Here is a 15,161-nt window from a genome sequence, read left to right as displayed (position 1 = left end):
TAAGTCTTATATATATACATACATACATATATATATATATATATACACACACACTTGGGTAGTACTACAAATTTGTCCTATTTTTTGGACCCTGTATGAGAACCCCCTTTCAAGAAAATTATTTGATGTGTTTGTATTATGTTTAGATAGCAAATTTTTTCAAAAAATTTTTCACTTGCATCATAAATACATTTTTCAATCTACTTTTTTATATTACCAACCACCTTTTTATCTCACAAAAATCACATCACAAAAAGTGTTACAGTAATTATTTCAAATAATACTCTATCCAAATAATTTTCTTTTCTTTTTTTGTGAAAATCTGTTGCATTTGTGTGCTACTTTTCTGTCCAATGTGATGCAGAAATATATAGATTTTTGTGCAACTCAATGACCACCTGTCATTTACTTCTTGGCCAAATATGGATCCTATGCATTCTGGATAAAAAAAAAAAGGACGAAAAGAAAATGAAGGAATCAACCACTGGGCTAATGGCTCAGTATGTAGGTGAGGGTTCAAATCTCACCTGCGGCAAAAAAAATCTAAGAGTTGTGTCATATCACTTCCTTAGTTTAGTTGGGTCTGCATACCTACTAGTCCCTATCACAGTCTCCTTAGACTCCCCCTCTCCTTAGTTTTATAAATGTATCGTTACTGACAAAAAAAAAAGAATGAAGGAATCGAGGATGAAGATTAATAGTAATGAAATTGCATAACCCTTTTAGCTGAAAAACCGAATTCCAACGTTGGATGTCGTTTGGAGCTTATTTCATCATAATAACTGAAATCTTATAGTTTCAAATCGATCTGTCCTGTGAATTTTTTTTATTCAAGACAGTAGTATTTTCACAGTGACACGAAAATTAGAAGAAAAGACAGAGCAAAGGATATGTGAAGATAAATGAAGGGAAAGTCTCGTATGTTCAAAGTTTGAATTGTAGATATGAGTGGACTTGGTGCTAGAAGAACCAGGAACTTTCCACCTTGGCATTCTTGGACGGGATATAAGAAAACTGTTTAAGGTGATGACTTTCATTCATTTCTACCAAAAAAAAAAAAAAAAGAAGATGACTACGTAACATTTTTGCTAGAATTGGTTAAAAGAAACAAATCTTTAGAACAGATCCGATTCATTTCAATGCGGCATCTCAAACTAGGAATCTGCTACCATCCCAAATGATTAGAACCACACCTCCTTATCTATTTTAGAACTAATATATAAAGAGACGAAGCCGGTTTTCAATTGTAAATACATCTCCTATTGTTGTATTATAGATCTTTACCCAACAAACTCAGTAGGAGTAACAAAATTACACCAAAATAGGCATAATTAAGAATCCTAATATGCACTCAGCATATAATGAACGGTTCCACATGTAGAAATTGGTACCACCCGCCTTAGAACTCGTACAATCTACACAAGTACAATCATCTAATGCATAAAATCACAAATCTTGAATTTTGCATCAAGGTAGTTTGATATTCTATTGCTAGACAAAAAAAAAAAAAGACTTTTATTTTTTATTTTTCCCCTTGGGTAACAAACAGCTTGACCCAAATAACTATTTTTAGTATTTCGTGTCGTCCTCCCCATGTGCCCATTATAAGGAGGACCAAATGTACTTCCTCCAACCTCTCTTCTTCCCTACATCCCATCCCATCCCAACCCTCAACACACCCCACAGCCCTACCCTCCCTCTCAGTACTCCCTGCTGGTCGAGGATGTAGACACAAAAAGATGGGGAGGAGAACACACAGCCACCCCAAGTCTAACACCCTCCCCTCCTCACCCACCCACTCCTTCTCTTCTTCTTCCTCCTCTGACTTCGAATTCACCATCTCCCTCTCCCCTCGCAAGGCCTCCTCCAACCTCTGCCCGGCCGACGAGCTGTTCTACAAAGGCCAACTCCTCCCCCTCCACCTCTCCCCCCGCATCTCCATGGTTCGAACGCTTCTTGCATCCTCCTCCACCTCCTCCTCCTCCGACACTACCACCACCGCTTCCCGTGACTCCACCGGCAGCTCCAATGACTCCCACTCCTCATTTTCAAGCGATCTCATCCTCTTGGCCGACTGCGACTCATCGCGGCCCAGCTCCGTCGCGGAGGAAGATGAATTCAGGCGCATCACTAACATGAATAGCAGCAGCTTCTATCACGGCCAGGGGAATGCGTCGTCTTCATCCATCAAGAAGACCAAATACTTTTCCCGTCTCTCACGGTTCTCTTCCGTGTTCCGCAAGGAATCATCCAAAGCCCGTCATCAAGAATCTTACAATCCATCTGGGCCGTCGGGATCATCATCTTCCTCAGTCAAACGAATGAGTACAACCGCCAAAGAAGTCATACGTAAGTATTTGAAAAAAGTGAAGCCTTTGTACGAAAGGCTATCGCAAAAGCAGCAGCAGCAGCAGCAGAAGATGGCAGGAATGATGGGAAGGAGAATGGCGAGTTCTTCAGCAAACGTGACTCTTTGCATGAAACCAGATGGATCTGTCAAAGAAACGGATCATATCAGCTACGCCTCCCTTCTTCCTAATGGGAAAAAAGAGATGAATAGCAATGCAACTATTGCTCATTCTTTTTCGGGGAATTTAAGGTATCCGAGGAGGAGGAGCTGCGTGTCAAGTTGTCCATCATCAATGAGGTCATCACCAAGCCATTCTGGGATACTATGTAAGACAGCTTTCACCCCACCTATGACTTCTAAGTCCTATTCTCATGATAATTCAACAATGGAGGAGTTGCAGAATGCCATCCAAGGTGCAATCGCTCATTGCAAGAACTCCCTGCTTCAGAACAAGACTATGGTCAGTAATGAAATTTAGAACGTATTATATTAATTAGGAGGTCGTGAAGAAGAAGTATAAGGAAAAGAAAAAGAGGATTTTTTTTTTTTTTTTGTGTTTTTTAAGTTTTTCGATCTAAGTGAGTACTTATATTGACAGCAACTGCAAAAAAAAATAAAAAATAAAAATTGACCTTAATTTCTTCTTAACTTCAGTTTAATGTTATACAGTAAGTTGCATGTGATGTTGGTAGTTCATTATGGAACAATCATTTGGATCTTTCTCTTTGTTTTTATTTTATGCTTGAAGTGTTGGAGTTTGTGAAAAGTGCGTGGTGTGGTGTCTAGGAATTCTTGAAATTTGGATTCTGTTCGATGCCAATCAGTAATGTGATCCTTCGATTCTCTTTTAATCTGGTTCAATTATACTTCTAGTTGCTCGAACATGAAAAGGTGGAGGGGTTGGTACATTTACAGTTCTGAGAGTTGAATGCATGCAAGATAGTAGTAGTAATTAGTAATTGGTTAGCCAAGCTGTTTTAATCATTTTTGGTACCGTATAGTTCCAGTTCTTGTTCGACGGTCCATCGATTTGCTAACTCATAATGGGGGTTGGGGTTTTGACCTTATACTATTATTAATTCTTCCATCCTATTCCTATTGCTACTCGTAGATGATGAGAATCTTACATGTGCGCTTAGGATAGATTTAAATGTAAATACAGCCTTTGTCTGGTAGGATAAGACGGTGACATTTATGGCGGGGGCAACTCTGAAGTTTCCATATGATATTTGCAAAAATATCTGTACTGTAGTCCATGGTCCATGGTACCATATACATTACATTTCAATTTGAATTTGTCCAACATGGAGATCAGATAACTAGTAGTACTATTATATTCTTTTTCCACTTACGCATACATCCACCACACCACGAAAAGCAATATTACATTACATTCAGTAAATTTTATATATATTATTAATATATATATATATATATATATATTGTTACGGTTAGATGAATGACACATGAATAAATTTTAAATTTTATATATGCGTTATATATCTAATGATGACAGTGTATATACTGACAGTGCATATAAGATTAATTTTATAACAGTATATCACTTAAACTTTCATGATCAAAGCCGGATTGTACAAAACATAATTTATCAATTGGAGTTGAAAATGTCTCATAGGATGAAACCAAAAATATCCTTAAATCAAGGGAAAATCACCTAAACCATTGACTAATGAAGTCTTTACGATAACTTACTCCAAATTGACAATTTTTTAATTAGTTTCATGATCGATTAGTAATTTATATTAATCATAACCATATGATTGGTTTACTAATTAAGCAACGAGTTACATCATGTTCTGTGTAGATGTCGTAGTCCTTCTTGTGATGCCTATCCTATCCTATGTTGACATAGTCCGGCAGAGACCTTTTTTTTTTTTTTTTCTCTTTTTTGAAAAATACTACTTGCATTATCATTTTTGTTAATCATACTCTCACTATCATTTTAATAATATAATTTTTATTTATTAAACTATATGATAAAATAAATAATAAAAATGCAAATACTGAAAAATAAAATGTAAATAACATTTTCTCTTTTTTTTTTTGGTTCAACAGTATTATGTAAACATATAGTTACAACGCGGATCATCATGTCATGTGGGGCAATTCGCCAATGTACAAAAGCGTGTGATAATCACAGGGTTTGTTTGGATTGAGCATTATTTCTCCAATTTTATTTGCTTACATCATCATTACAATTTTCAATACACTTTTTTATCTTCCCAATTACCTTTGTATCTCACATACATCACGTCATAAAAAGTGTTACAGTAAAAATATCCCAAATAACTTACAATCCAAACAAACCCAGTTGAGCTATTCTACGATGCATGCCGCATATTCAGCTATTCTACGAGTAAGATCCATGTCTATTCTAGGTACATAGCAGGCAGCGGCTAATTAAAGTATTAAATTTGCAACTGGTTTTGTTCTAAAGTCAGTTGTTTTTTCGACAAGGTCTTCAACCCTCTCGGCTAGAGTTCAGAATCACAACCTCAATATAAATGCAGAAGAATATTAGAGCGCTTCACATATACTCCACAGAAGTACACAAGTTCAATTCCAAAATTAGCGTATTCAATTCATGGTTCTATATTTGCAATTAACAAATGTAATTTAACAATAAAGCGCCCACTTTTGTCCTATTTGTTGGTAAATACTTGGGTAGACTCGATCTATGCAGATCATATGATCTACATTTTGCAATACCATCTCGCTAATCGAAGAACTGAAGATGTGGCAAAATTTGGATTGCATGATCCACAAAATTAAGTCCGTAGAAGCTTTTACCCTATTTTGTATGATAATTTGTTGAGCCCTCGCTAACTCAATTAAAACTAATCTACTGAATAATAAACTAGAACTTTTATATGTTTCTTTGATTTGTAAAGAATGTTAGATTGTCATATCTAAGTTTATCTTTAGTACAAGAACTTATGAAGAAACTTATTGGATGAGAACCTACATTCGGATTTTTTTGGCAAATGTTGTCGACTGATAGACAGACATGATAGAAGGATAAATCCACAGCTTGAGTAAGCAATATTATCTGTAGGTCCGAATAACATCTGGCAATTAGCCCATTGAATCAACGGGAAGCATTAATAGCAAGCCAGAAATTTTTTTAATCTTTTTGCAATATGATCTAGTGGTTGATGTATGATGATGGGGGGTTTCTTAGGTAGTATATCATTGCATGTACTTGCAGTGTACTGTGTTATCGGCCCACTCGACCACAACGTCACCCTTATTTTGCCCTTCGACTTGTTCCATTCGACGAGACTAGATAATTGCCAAAATTTCTTTTTTTTTTTTTTTTTCCGTAAGCAATTGCCAAACTTTATTGATAAAAGGATTTTTATCAATCAGTATTTTAAGGGACCATTTAATACGCACTTTTTTTTTTTTCATTCAGGCTTAATTTTACTTTGTATCGTTCAACTATATTTAGACTCTTATTCTAGTCCTTAAATTTTAAAATAAGATACTTTAGTTCTTACAATATAAAATTAAGTAAAATTATTGACAGAAACAAGACAATTTTTACACTTTAAAGACTAAAGTGAAACATATACTTTAGAAACTGTGTGAGATAGACATTATTTTTTATGAACTATAGCAAGACATATTATATGCTTTAAGCAATAAAGTGTCCAATTTTAAAGTTTAAAAATCGAAGTTAAATTTTGGATATAGTTAAAGAGTATAAAGTGAAATTAACGCTTTTTGATCTATAGTGTACAATTTTACGTACACATGTAATTACCGTTTGTCTTGCATTTTGACACTATTTAATTTGTGTATTCTCAAAAAAGTCAATATTCAAAATCCCATTTAGCTAGTACCTCAATTCTCAAAGCATTCGTTAAACAAAAATGGCATCACATTCGTCTAAATTAGGGCTGCAAACGAATCGAGCCGCTCGAGTCAAGCTCAAGTCGAGCTCGAGCTCAGAATATTAAGTTCGTTAGCTCGCGAGTCGGCTCGCGAGCTTGGGTATATATATATATATATATATATATATATATATATATATATATATATATATATATATATATATATATATATATATATATATATATTTATTTTTATTTAATAATAAAATTACGTATATTATATATTTATTTTTTATTTTTTATTTTTATAGTAAAATTACGTATATATCCTTAATATTTTATTATTTATTAAGAAAAAATATTATTTTATTTATTTTTTAAAAATAAAATAATTATTTTTTATTTTTTTTTCGAGCTTGAGCTCAGCTCGACTTGATTCGAGAGCTCGAAATTTGCCGGCTCGTCGAGCTCGAGTTTGGTAAAATTTAATTGAGACTCGGTTCGATTAGCTCAAAACTCGACTCGACTCGACTCGTTTGCAGCCCTAGTCTAAATGAACGTCCAATCGTTCAAAGTAAGCTTGCCGTTGAAAAATCAATATCCACGTACGTGACTGAACGTAAAAACGCTACAAAACATTCCGCACAAGTTTGTTGACACATGTAACTAATCATCCAAAAGGATTGTACACCATTCCCATTTGAGGGGTTGAGAGAGATAGACGTTAGATTGTCAGTTGCCATATATGCAAAGATGTAATTGGCCAGTGTTACTATATTCTATTTGAAATTTATTATGGAAATTTATTATGTGGCTGACAACTTGAGATGCGAATCAAATCAACAAGTTTGGTTCAGTGGATAGAAACTACCAAGTGGTCGGCTTGCTAGAAACCCCTTCAAACAGGACTTTTTATTTTGCCCTTTTCATGACTCTGTTCCTGACAGACGGCACTAATAAAGTAGTTGAAGTAGAAGCTAGCAACGAATGCTCGTTCCATATGGAAACGAATGGAGTATTACAAAGATTAGGAGTACAATAAAGATATTTTTTTTTTGGGGGTTTGGGGGAGGGACGCACCCATTTTTGTTGTTGCTTTGACTACATGTGTGTATGTATGTGTATATATGTATGCATCCTACTATTCTAAATGTCCACCTCGTTCTTAATGTATGATAGTACGGGAAAGACGGAAAATATATGAAAGAATTTATTGAAAAACTAAGCACTAATAAACTTTTGAGACTTGGATCAACGACCATCGGAGAAGTCCGTCTTTGGACTGTAGGTCGATCTAATCCTTCTTTAGACTATAGGTTGAGAGCTCAAATTTTATACACAGTGAAAAAATTTCAAAAATGGTATTAGAGCATTTCTTTAATCTGATTCTTTTCTGAACTGTAGGTCGATAGTTCAAATTTCATCTGTAATAAAAAAAATTCAAAAAAGCAGTAATACATTGGGTATGCTAAACACTTACAGGTTGATAGTTTCATTTTAATCTTCTTGTACTCTCCTCAACACCTGAAAAAAAAAGAAGGAAAAAGTAGTTACGTGTTAAAGAGTCTGTTTGGAGTTTGGACATTGGTTGATTCCTGTCAAACAGCAAGAGAGTTCCACATGGCAATCAAATGGTACAGGGGATGTGACATTGTCACATGCGTGCTTTTAACGTTGCACTATTGACGTGGTCCTCCGTCCTCAGCCCGTGCACATTGCACGTAAAGCGGCTTTGATCACTGAAACTCTGCAATGATTTGCGCCATCGCCATTCTTCATCCTTTTTTTTTTTTTTTTGTTTTGGGACCTGACATGATGAGGACTTAACTATCAACGATCCTTGCATTAGATGGAATTTTTTTTTTATCGGAGACGATAAATATAATCTATCCTATATTAAGGGAAAGGGAACAGGTCTAAGGAAGTTCAGGGATAAGTCGAAAGGACTGAACCATCACCGGATCAGACGGATACACAGCATATCTGTCTGAATTTTTTTTAGAGACAAGTCATGAAATGTAGTATTTTTGACCCTTGCCTCCCATCCGACCAAGTAGGTGGTGGCCACTGAGCCAAAGGCGCAGTGGTTGCATTAGATGGAATATGCTATGTACCTATACGAATTTGAGAAGGAAATTACAAATTATGACGACTGATGAGAATTAAGACTTGAATTATTGACTTTTCACCCACCGAATTTAAAGCATTAACTTCTTTAGCCCCTTCTCTTTTCATCGACATAGATTTCATTTACCTCGTCAGCTTTAAGAAGGGATAGATCGTGGCCGGACATGTACATATGTGCATTCTTATATCACCAAAATTCACCATGCATGTACAAAAGGAAACCATGCAACTTATTTACAAAATGAGAAGTAAAATGCAAAAGTAACCCCTATTGATAGATAAATCTACTTTGTAAATATATTTAAACAGTATAGATTAACAAGTACTACACCAAGGCAAGAGGTAATGGACGTACCCAAAAGAAAAGAAAAAAAAAACTGTTTAGTGTTTAGTTGCCCACGTAACTTCAAATTATTATTGTTTGAGGCAACAAGAAGAGTGGTAAGTACGTTTCTTGTCCAAATTCCAGGTGTCGTAACGTTACTATCAAATTTAACTCGTGTTTTTTCCCTTCTCCTTTAGCTTTTGTGGTCCGCTGTTCTGAATTCTGATACTGCTTCATCATCATAAAAGAAAGTAGCGTCCAAAATTTGAAGTGGTAGACCAAATAGTCCTTTTCGATTTAACAAGCAAAAAATTCAAAGAGAAATGCAACTTGGCAAGTATGATCAAGTGACCAGAATTTCAATGCTCGGGAATAGTGATTATATGTTTGCCAACTGGAAAGCTATCAAATCGTGTAAACATCTTGTACTATTTAGCCTAGAGGAAGAATGAGCGTGGTAGTAGCAGTAACGTAAACGTATATTTCATTGACATTCCAACAAATGGTTGCTACAACGAACTAATCTTAATCTTAAACTACAGGGAAAGAAATCAAGAAAGCAACTTTGATCCAATCTCTAAGATACTAATTTTAGGCGTGCACAAATTCTTCTGCTAGTGTCATCAGTCATTTCAGAGCTTTTCAATTATAGATAGAAGTGTGCAAAATCAAAAAATTTCGATAATTCAAAATATTCGAAATCAGTAATTCGGAATTGAAATTGAATTTTTCTATTTCGAATTATGCGAATTTAGTTCGAATTCGGTAATCAAATTTTTCAAATCGAAAATTTTGATTTCGAATTCACAATTTGAAATCGGAATTCAGAATTTCTATTTCGATTTCAAATTCATTTTTCATATATATATATATATATATATATATATATATATATATATATAATATTTATATATATGTAACATAACATTTATATTATAATAATAATTTTTATGTAAATTATTATTATTATTATATAAAAATTATTATTATAATATAAATGTTATCTTACATATATATAAAATATATGTAATATAACATTTATATAATAATAATAACAATAATAATTTTTATATTTCTGAATTCGATGAAATCGAAATTTATCGAATTCCAAATTGAATTCGAAGTGAATTCAAAATTGGAGTTGGTGAATTCGTATATATTTACTTAGATATATAAATATAGATATATAGATACTTAGATTTATACTAAGAATTTAAAATTGAATTAAATTAATAATAAAATATAAATTTAAAATTCATAAGAATTCAAATTCTTAATTATAATTATTATAAGATATCTTTATTTATATATAATAATAACAGGTACAAATAATAAATCGAGGCACCCATTCTATGATAACTTTCAACTTTCCCTCTATTTTTGTGCCTTTAGTAGGCCTAGTATTTCCGGCAATTGCAATGGCTTCTTTATCTCTTCATGTTCAAAAAAATAAAGATTATTTAGATCCGATGGGACCCAATATCTTCCATTTTTTCAAAACTTAGATTTGTATCATAGCACAGATATATATTTAGTAGAATATGGTATAACATGTAATTTTTGCCGAACATAAAGGAAAGAACTCTTATGCACGCCTACATAAACACGATACATGGTTAAATGAATTCTAGCTGTTTTCAAATCGATCAGAATCACTAGATGGCTGAAATAGAAAGTCAGCAGATTTGTATGTATAGTGGGATCATATGAAGAGTATGCTATTATTTTAGATTTAATCAATTTGATGAATTACTCCTAAAGGTTCACACCAAAGACCAAACTAGTGCTAGTTGATGAGAGTTACTTCGAAAACAAAAAAAAAAAAGTAAAGTAAAGAAATTTCATTGAAAATTCAGATGCCAAAAATTCGAAAAATTTTGATTTCAAAGTTTCGAATTATTGATTTTGATTTTGATTCACACCCTAATTATAGATGCTTTTGTGAAGAAAAGGAAAGACGGATCAAGATTTGGTGTTTGCGTGAAATTGTGGTTAATCTACAGATATAGCATCATCAATTCTGGTAGTGATTTGATGGGTTTACTAAGAATTTATTGCTGAGCAGAGCACGAGACGTCGATGTCTGATTAGCCGCCTTCATGAGGATGAGGCTAGTTTTGAGTTTCGGGTGTGCTTGTAATTTGTAAACCTTCTGATCCGTCACAGCCGGGCAGCCCGTCCAATTCAACTGTTTGGGCTAACGGTTGGATTCTGTGGTGGACACCTGCTGATGGAGAAGCTTTCAAGTTTCATCTGAAGCAAAAGCAATTCCTATTAAGCAGTTAAAGTTAGAGGTGGAAAAGGAGTTAAGCTACTAGATATTTTAACTGCAATTTACCTGCTGTGCTGTGTAGTTCAATTTTGGTTTGAATTTCGCTCAATTAGTTTAAAATTTTAAATTTTCATGTACAAAATTTAATTTACTTAATTTCGAATCAATAAAAGCTCATTTGAAATTGATTTTATAGTTTCAAGGAGATTATCTCGAAAATGTCTTTTCAAATTCCTATAAACTCTTATTTATTTGACATCTAGTCGATCCCGTACAAACACGTGTCCTATCTTCTTTGGAAATCTTAAACAGGATGATCTGTTACATTCTATAGATGAACATTAACTAAGGTACTGTTTGCCACCAAAAACCTAAAAATATCCTCCTCCATTCGCTTATTTGAGGTAACTAGTGAGATCCCATGTAATTACTCTATTCCAAAAAATTTATATATTTTGGTACTAAAATATTTTGGCAAATGTCAATTGTTCACATCGTACCATTTTTCTCTTCTTCTTTTGAAAGTGGTCTTTCAAAATATTATATTTACGCTGAAACCATGGATCTAATAATACTTGTTAAAATACTTTTTGAGCTTTTAAGATACTATTGGTGCCATAATGTCATTCCACTAAAGTCATAATATTATAATTTTTTATAAACAAAATAATATTGTCATTTAATTTTAACAATTGAAAAGATGAGATTTGACCAAAATACTAAATATTTTGACATAATTTCAATAAATTCTGATTACTTCTTGTACATTTTTTCGTATTCTACAAGCAATTTGTATTAGTACAGTTAGAACATGCTGATTATTTATAGCCTTGAATGCTGATTATTTTTTCTTTGGATATGAATTTTTTGTTTTAATCATGGATGTAAATATTCCACCGTAATTATTCCTAATTTATGGTTGGTTTTTTGATAGAATCAAGAAAATTTTCCTTGCATTCGTTTCATCAGCATTAGCAGCATACTAGCTAGTATGTTATCCTTCATGTTTGCTATATTCAGACAGTTTTTAATTGTCTCGAAGTTCTTTCTTCAGACTGAAAACTCTTTCTTTATTTCGTCTCAAATAAGTGTCTCAACCTTTTCTTCCTCTTTGTTTAGGCAATTGTGGTACCCCAAACACAGGACGGGAATCTCAATATATATATGGTAAGAGAGACAACCGAACTCTATCATAAACAGCTGTTGGAAGTTTGAACGACGGCAGGAGCATCTAAAAGCTTAAGTTAGTTAAGGTTTCAAGACTTCACGTTAACAGCTAGACTTTGCATAAAACCAGGCTCTCAACCCTCCCATAATTTCCTCCAAAATCATATGCAAAATGGCCTCCCTCCCATAAACAATCACATTCTCAGAAACACCTCTGCATTTTCCCAAAAACATTTGAGTTCTTTACTTTTTACTGGATCGATTCGATTGGTCCCTCTTAAAACCGTGTACATTGCAAATGTGAATTAGTGGTACATTTTCAGTAGCCTGATGAAGAAGTGGTCCCTTATCTGCAACCAAGTACATTACTAAATTCACTGAATCGAAGTCCTAAGCTCGTATAACCTCACAGGTGTTTGTCATGTTCATCTGCAGTTTGCTGTCAACATTAGTTGCCTTTCGTGCGCTGGACAATTCTGTCAAAACCATCAATTTTCCTTGCTATGGCCTGTTATGTGGTTGATTCTAGAAATTATTGATGTAAGAGGCCTGCAAAAAGAGTTGCATCTGAATCCTCTCCTGATGCACAGTGTTCCTTTTTTTTTTTGTTTTTTTTGGTCGCAACGATAATATTTGTATAAACTACTACTCTAGTCTAGTACAAGGGAAGGGAAAGTCGACGAAATTTTTCGTCACAGTTAAGTAGCAAGATGGGAAGCAAGGATTGAACCTTGACCTCCCAACATATACTATTGATTCCGGATTAGGGATGACTAATGTCACATCCTAAAAGAATAAATAATACGTGTCAAGAGGGCTAAAATGGATTCATAATTGATGTTACAATGCCGGAAATTGCTAATGCACGACATGATGATTGTAGCCAGCATTACCAGCCCACTTGAATAAATGAGATTCTCAGTTTGTTGTTATAGGTTAATAGGCTTTTATCCTATGCTGTGATGTCTTTGAATTCTTCTGATTATCAAATTAAGGAGTGATTTTATAGGCTCTAAGAATAAAGGTAATTGCATGATTTATACAAATCTTGAACAGGATTCACTCTATGTTGATTAGCTGTCTTGATTAAACAATTAAGAGCCCTTCAAATCTTAATGCAGGCTTTTCAAGAACTGGACATGATATCTACCACTTGCAAATATTTCGAACTGACAAGAATACCATCCCCAGGTCTGGGAGTAACACGATGCAGCATTGAAGAACCGAACATTTCTTGGAGGGCATAGTTGCCAACAGAAGATTCTATGATCAGTAGATATCCTTAATGGCTTTGATTTAAGGGGGAAAACACAGCCGCACACTCACATGGGGATCAAATTAGGCTCATGTGGCCACATGCCTAGGACTTCTCCCATGTTATTATGATCTTTGTAAGCAGGGTCAAAGAACTAAAGCTTACCTTTCTTTGACCGATGAAATCACTAATCTATTGCCAATTTGCTAATTGCTATAGAGAACCCTATAATTGCATCCTGTTTTAGAGCCTCTTTATCTCTCTCTCTCAAGTCCATGAAGGTGAATGACTCAGCCTAATCCAATCTTTGTACTTTGAGGGCCGATAATGAACTTTTGCAGACCTTGCAGCTAAAGACCAAGTAGGCATGTTCTGATAAAAGGACGCTTGCAAGATTTGGAGGATACAAATCAGTACACTGCAAATATGGACTTCTGTCCTTGAAAGGCTAAAAGTTTTATCTTCTGGAAAAGAATTAAAAATGTAACAAGCATGGCAAACTGGAGCTGTGTAAAATCCAAAATGCTTGAAATCTAATCCTGGAGCCAGAAAGATCCATGAAGGCCACAACCCACAAGTACAGTAAATAGCCAATTGCAGAGAGCTTTTGTCCTTTAGTTCCCAAAGGCGAGTCCATGTGCCGTTCCCATATTCTAAATACAACCAAAGCTCAATTGTTTCAACTTAACCAGACCAATTGGTTTTTATATTCTCACCGTACCAAACATTTACCAGCAATTACAAACAAAACCTGGGATTAAATATACGAAAGAACCTTTTCAGGCACCCCTCCTCTTTATAAAGCACCCGAACTCATGCAAGTTAAACATAACTCAGTCACTTCTAGTTCTCCCCTCTTCTTTCTGCTGCAGCAGTTAACTAACATAAATATGGTTTCTCTAGAAGCCTTTCAGGCGACCTCCGCGGCCCTTGAGCCAACCTCAAGCCCCAGAATTTCTTTCTCTGCTGATTTTCTTGATGACAGAAATTTTATATCTATTAGTCCAAAACCTCCCCCAGAAAAGGAGCGTGAAAAGGCAAAAGATATTAAAGAGAAGACGCGTAATGCAGAATTTGAGTTTCTCTCAAACAATTTAACCAGTGATTCCATGATCACTGCTGACGAGTTGTTTTTTGAAGGTAAGTTACTCCCGTTTTGGCAAATGCATCACGCTGAAAAGCTTAACAAGTTGAGCCTTAAAACTGAACAACCTGAAGAGGGAAGAGATGAAGCAGATGTGATCAACAAAGAAGAGCCAAGAATTAGCTGGTTCCTTGATGATGATCCGTCTCCTAGGCCACCTAAGTGCACTGTTTTGTGGAAAGAGCTACTAAGGTTGAAAAAACAACGGGCTTCATCTTTGTCACCATCTTCATCTACTTCCTCTTCTTCCTCCTCCTCTTCGGGTTCTCTTGCTGATATGCATCCAGCAGATGGAAGCAAAGAAAGTGCAGTAAATAGGCAGAAGCATGTGAAGAGGATTAAGAAAGGGTTGGAGAGGACTAGATCAGCTAGCTTAAGAGTTAGACCTGTTATTAATGTGCCAATTTGCACACAGGGAAAGAACAGTGCACTCCCTCCTCTGTTTTCCATCAGGAAAGGAAGATTAGAGAGGTAGAAAACAGGGAAGAGGAATAGTACTATTTTGTTGTTGACTTGTAGAAAGAGTGAAATATTTTTTTCTGTTCTCATTTTTGTATGCTATCTTGTGTGACGTTTAGACTAATTTCTCTTCAAGTGCATCTGTTGAATTATATTCTAGATGCTGACTTAATATCGTGAAATGCAATATGAATTAGTTCCATCT

The 15,161-nt window shown here is 34.6% G+C and overlaps 2 protein-coding genes across 2 annotated transcripts; both read left to right on the top strand.

The window, feature by feature from the left end:
* Positions 1–1,611: 1,611 nt before the first annotated feature.
* Positions 1,612–2,998, top strand: LOC113734107 (probable membrane-associated kinase regulator 1). Its single transcript, XM_027260453.2, has one exon. The coding sequence runs from the start codon at positions 1,740–1,742 to the stop codon at positions 2,826–2,828; it is 1,089 nt and encodes a 362-aa protein (XP_027116254.2). The 5' UTR covers positions 1,612–1,739; the 3' UTR covers positions 2,829–2,998.
* Positions 2,999–14,006: 11,008 nt separating this feature from the next.
* LOC113736076 (uncharacterized) lies at positions 14,007–15,128 on the top strand. The gene has a single exon (XM_027263019.2). The coding sequence runs from the start codon at positions 14,169–14,171 to the stop codon at positions 14,970–14,972; it is 804 nt and encodes a 267-aa protein (XP_027118820.1). The 5' UTR covers positions 14,007–14,168; the 3' UTR covers positions 14,973–15,128.
* Positions 15,129–15,161: the final 33 nt, after the last annotated feature.

This window comes from Coffea arabica, chromosome 3c (assembly GCF_036785885.1).
Source record: "Coffea arabica cultivar ET-39 chromosome 3c, Coffea Arabica ET-39 HiFi, whole genome shotgun sequence".
Taxonomy (NCBI): Eukaryota; Viridiplantae; Streptophyta; class Magnoliopsida; order Gentianales; family Rubiaceae; genus Coffea; species Coffea arabica.
Note: the sequence above shows the minus strand (reverse complement) of the source record. Positions and strands in the feature narration are given on the sequence as shown.

Coding starts and splice junctions, on each gene's coding strand:
- LOC113734107 (XM_027260453.2), top strand. CDS start 1,740: ATGGGGAGGAGAACACACAGCCACCCCAAGTCTAACACCCTCCCCTCC.
- LOC113736076 (XM_027263019.2), top strand. CDS start 14,169: ATGCAAGTTAAACATAACTCAGTCACTTCTAGTTCTCCCCTCTTCTTT.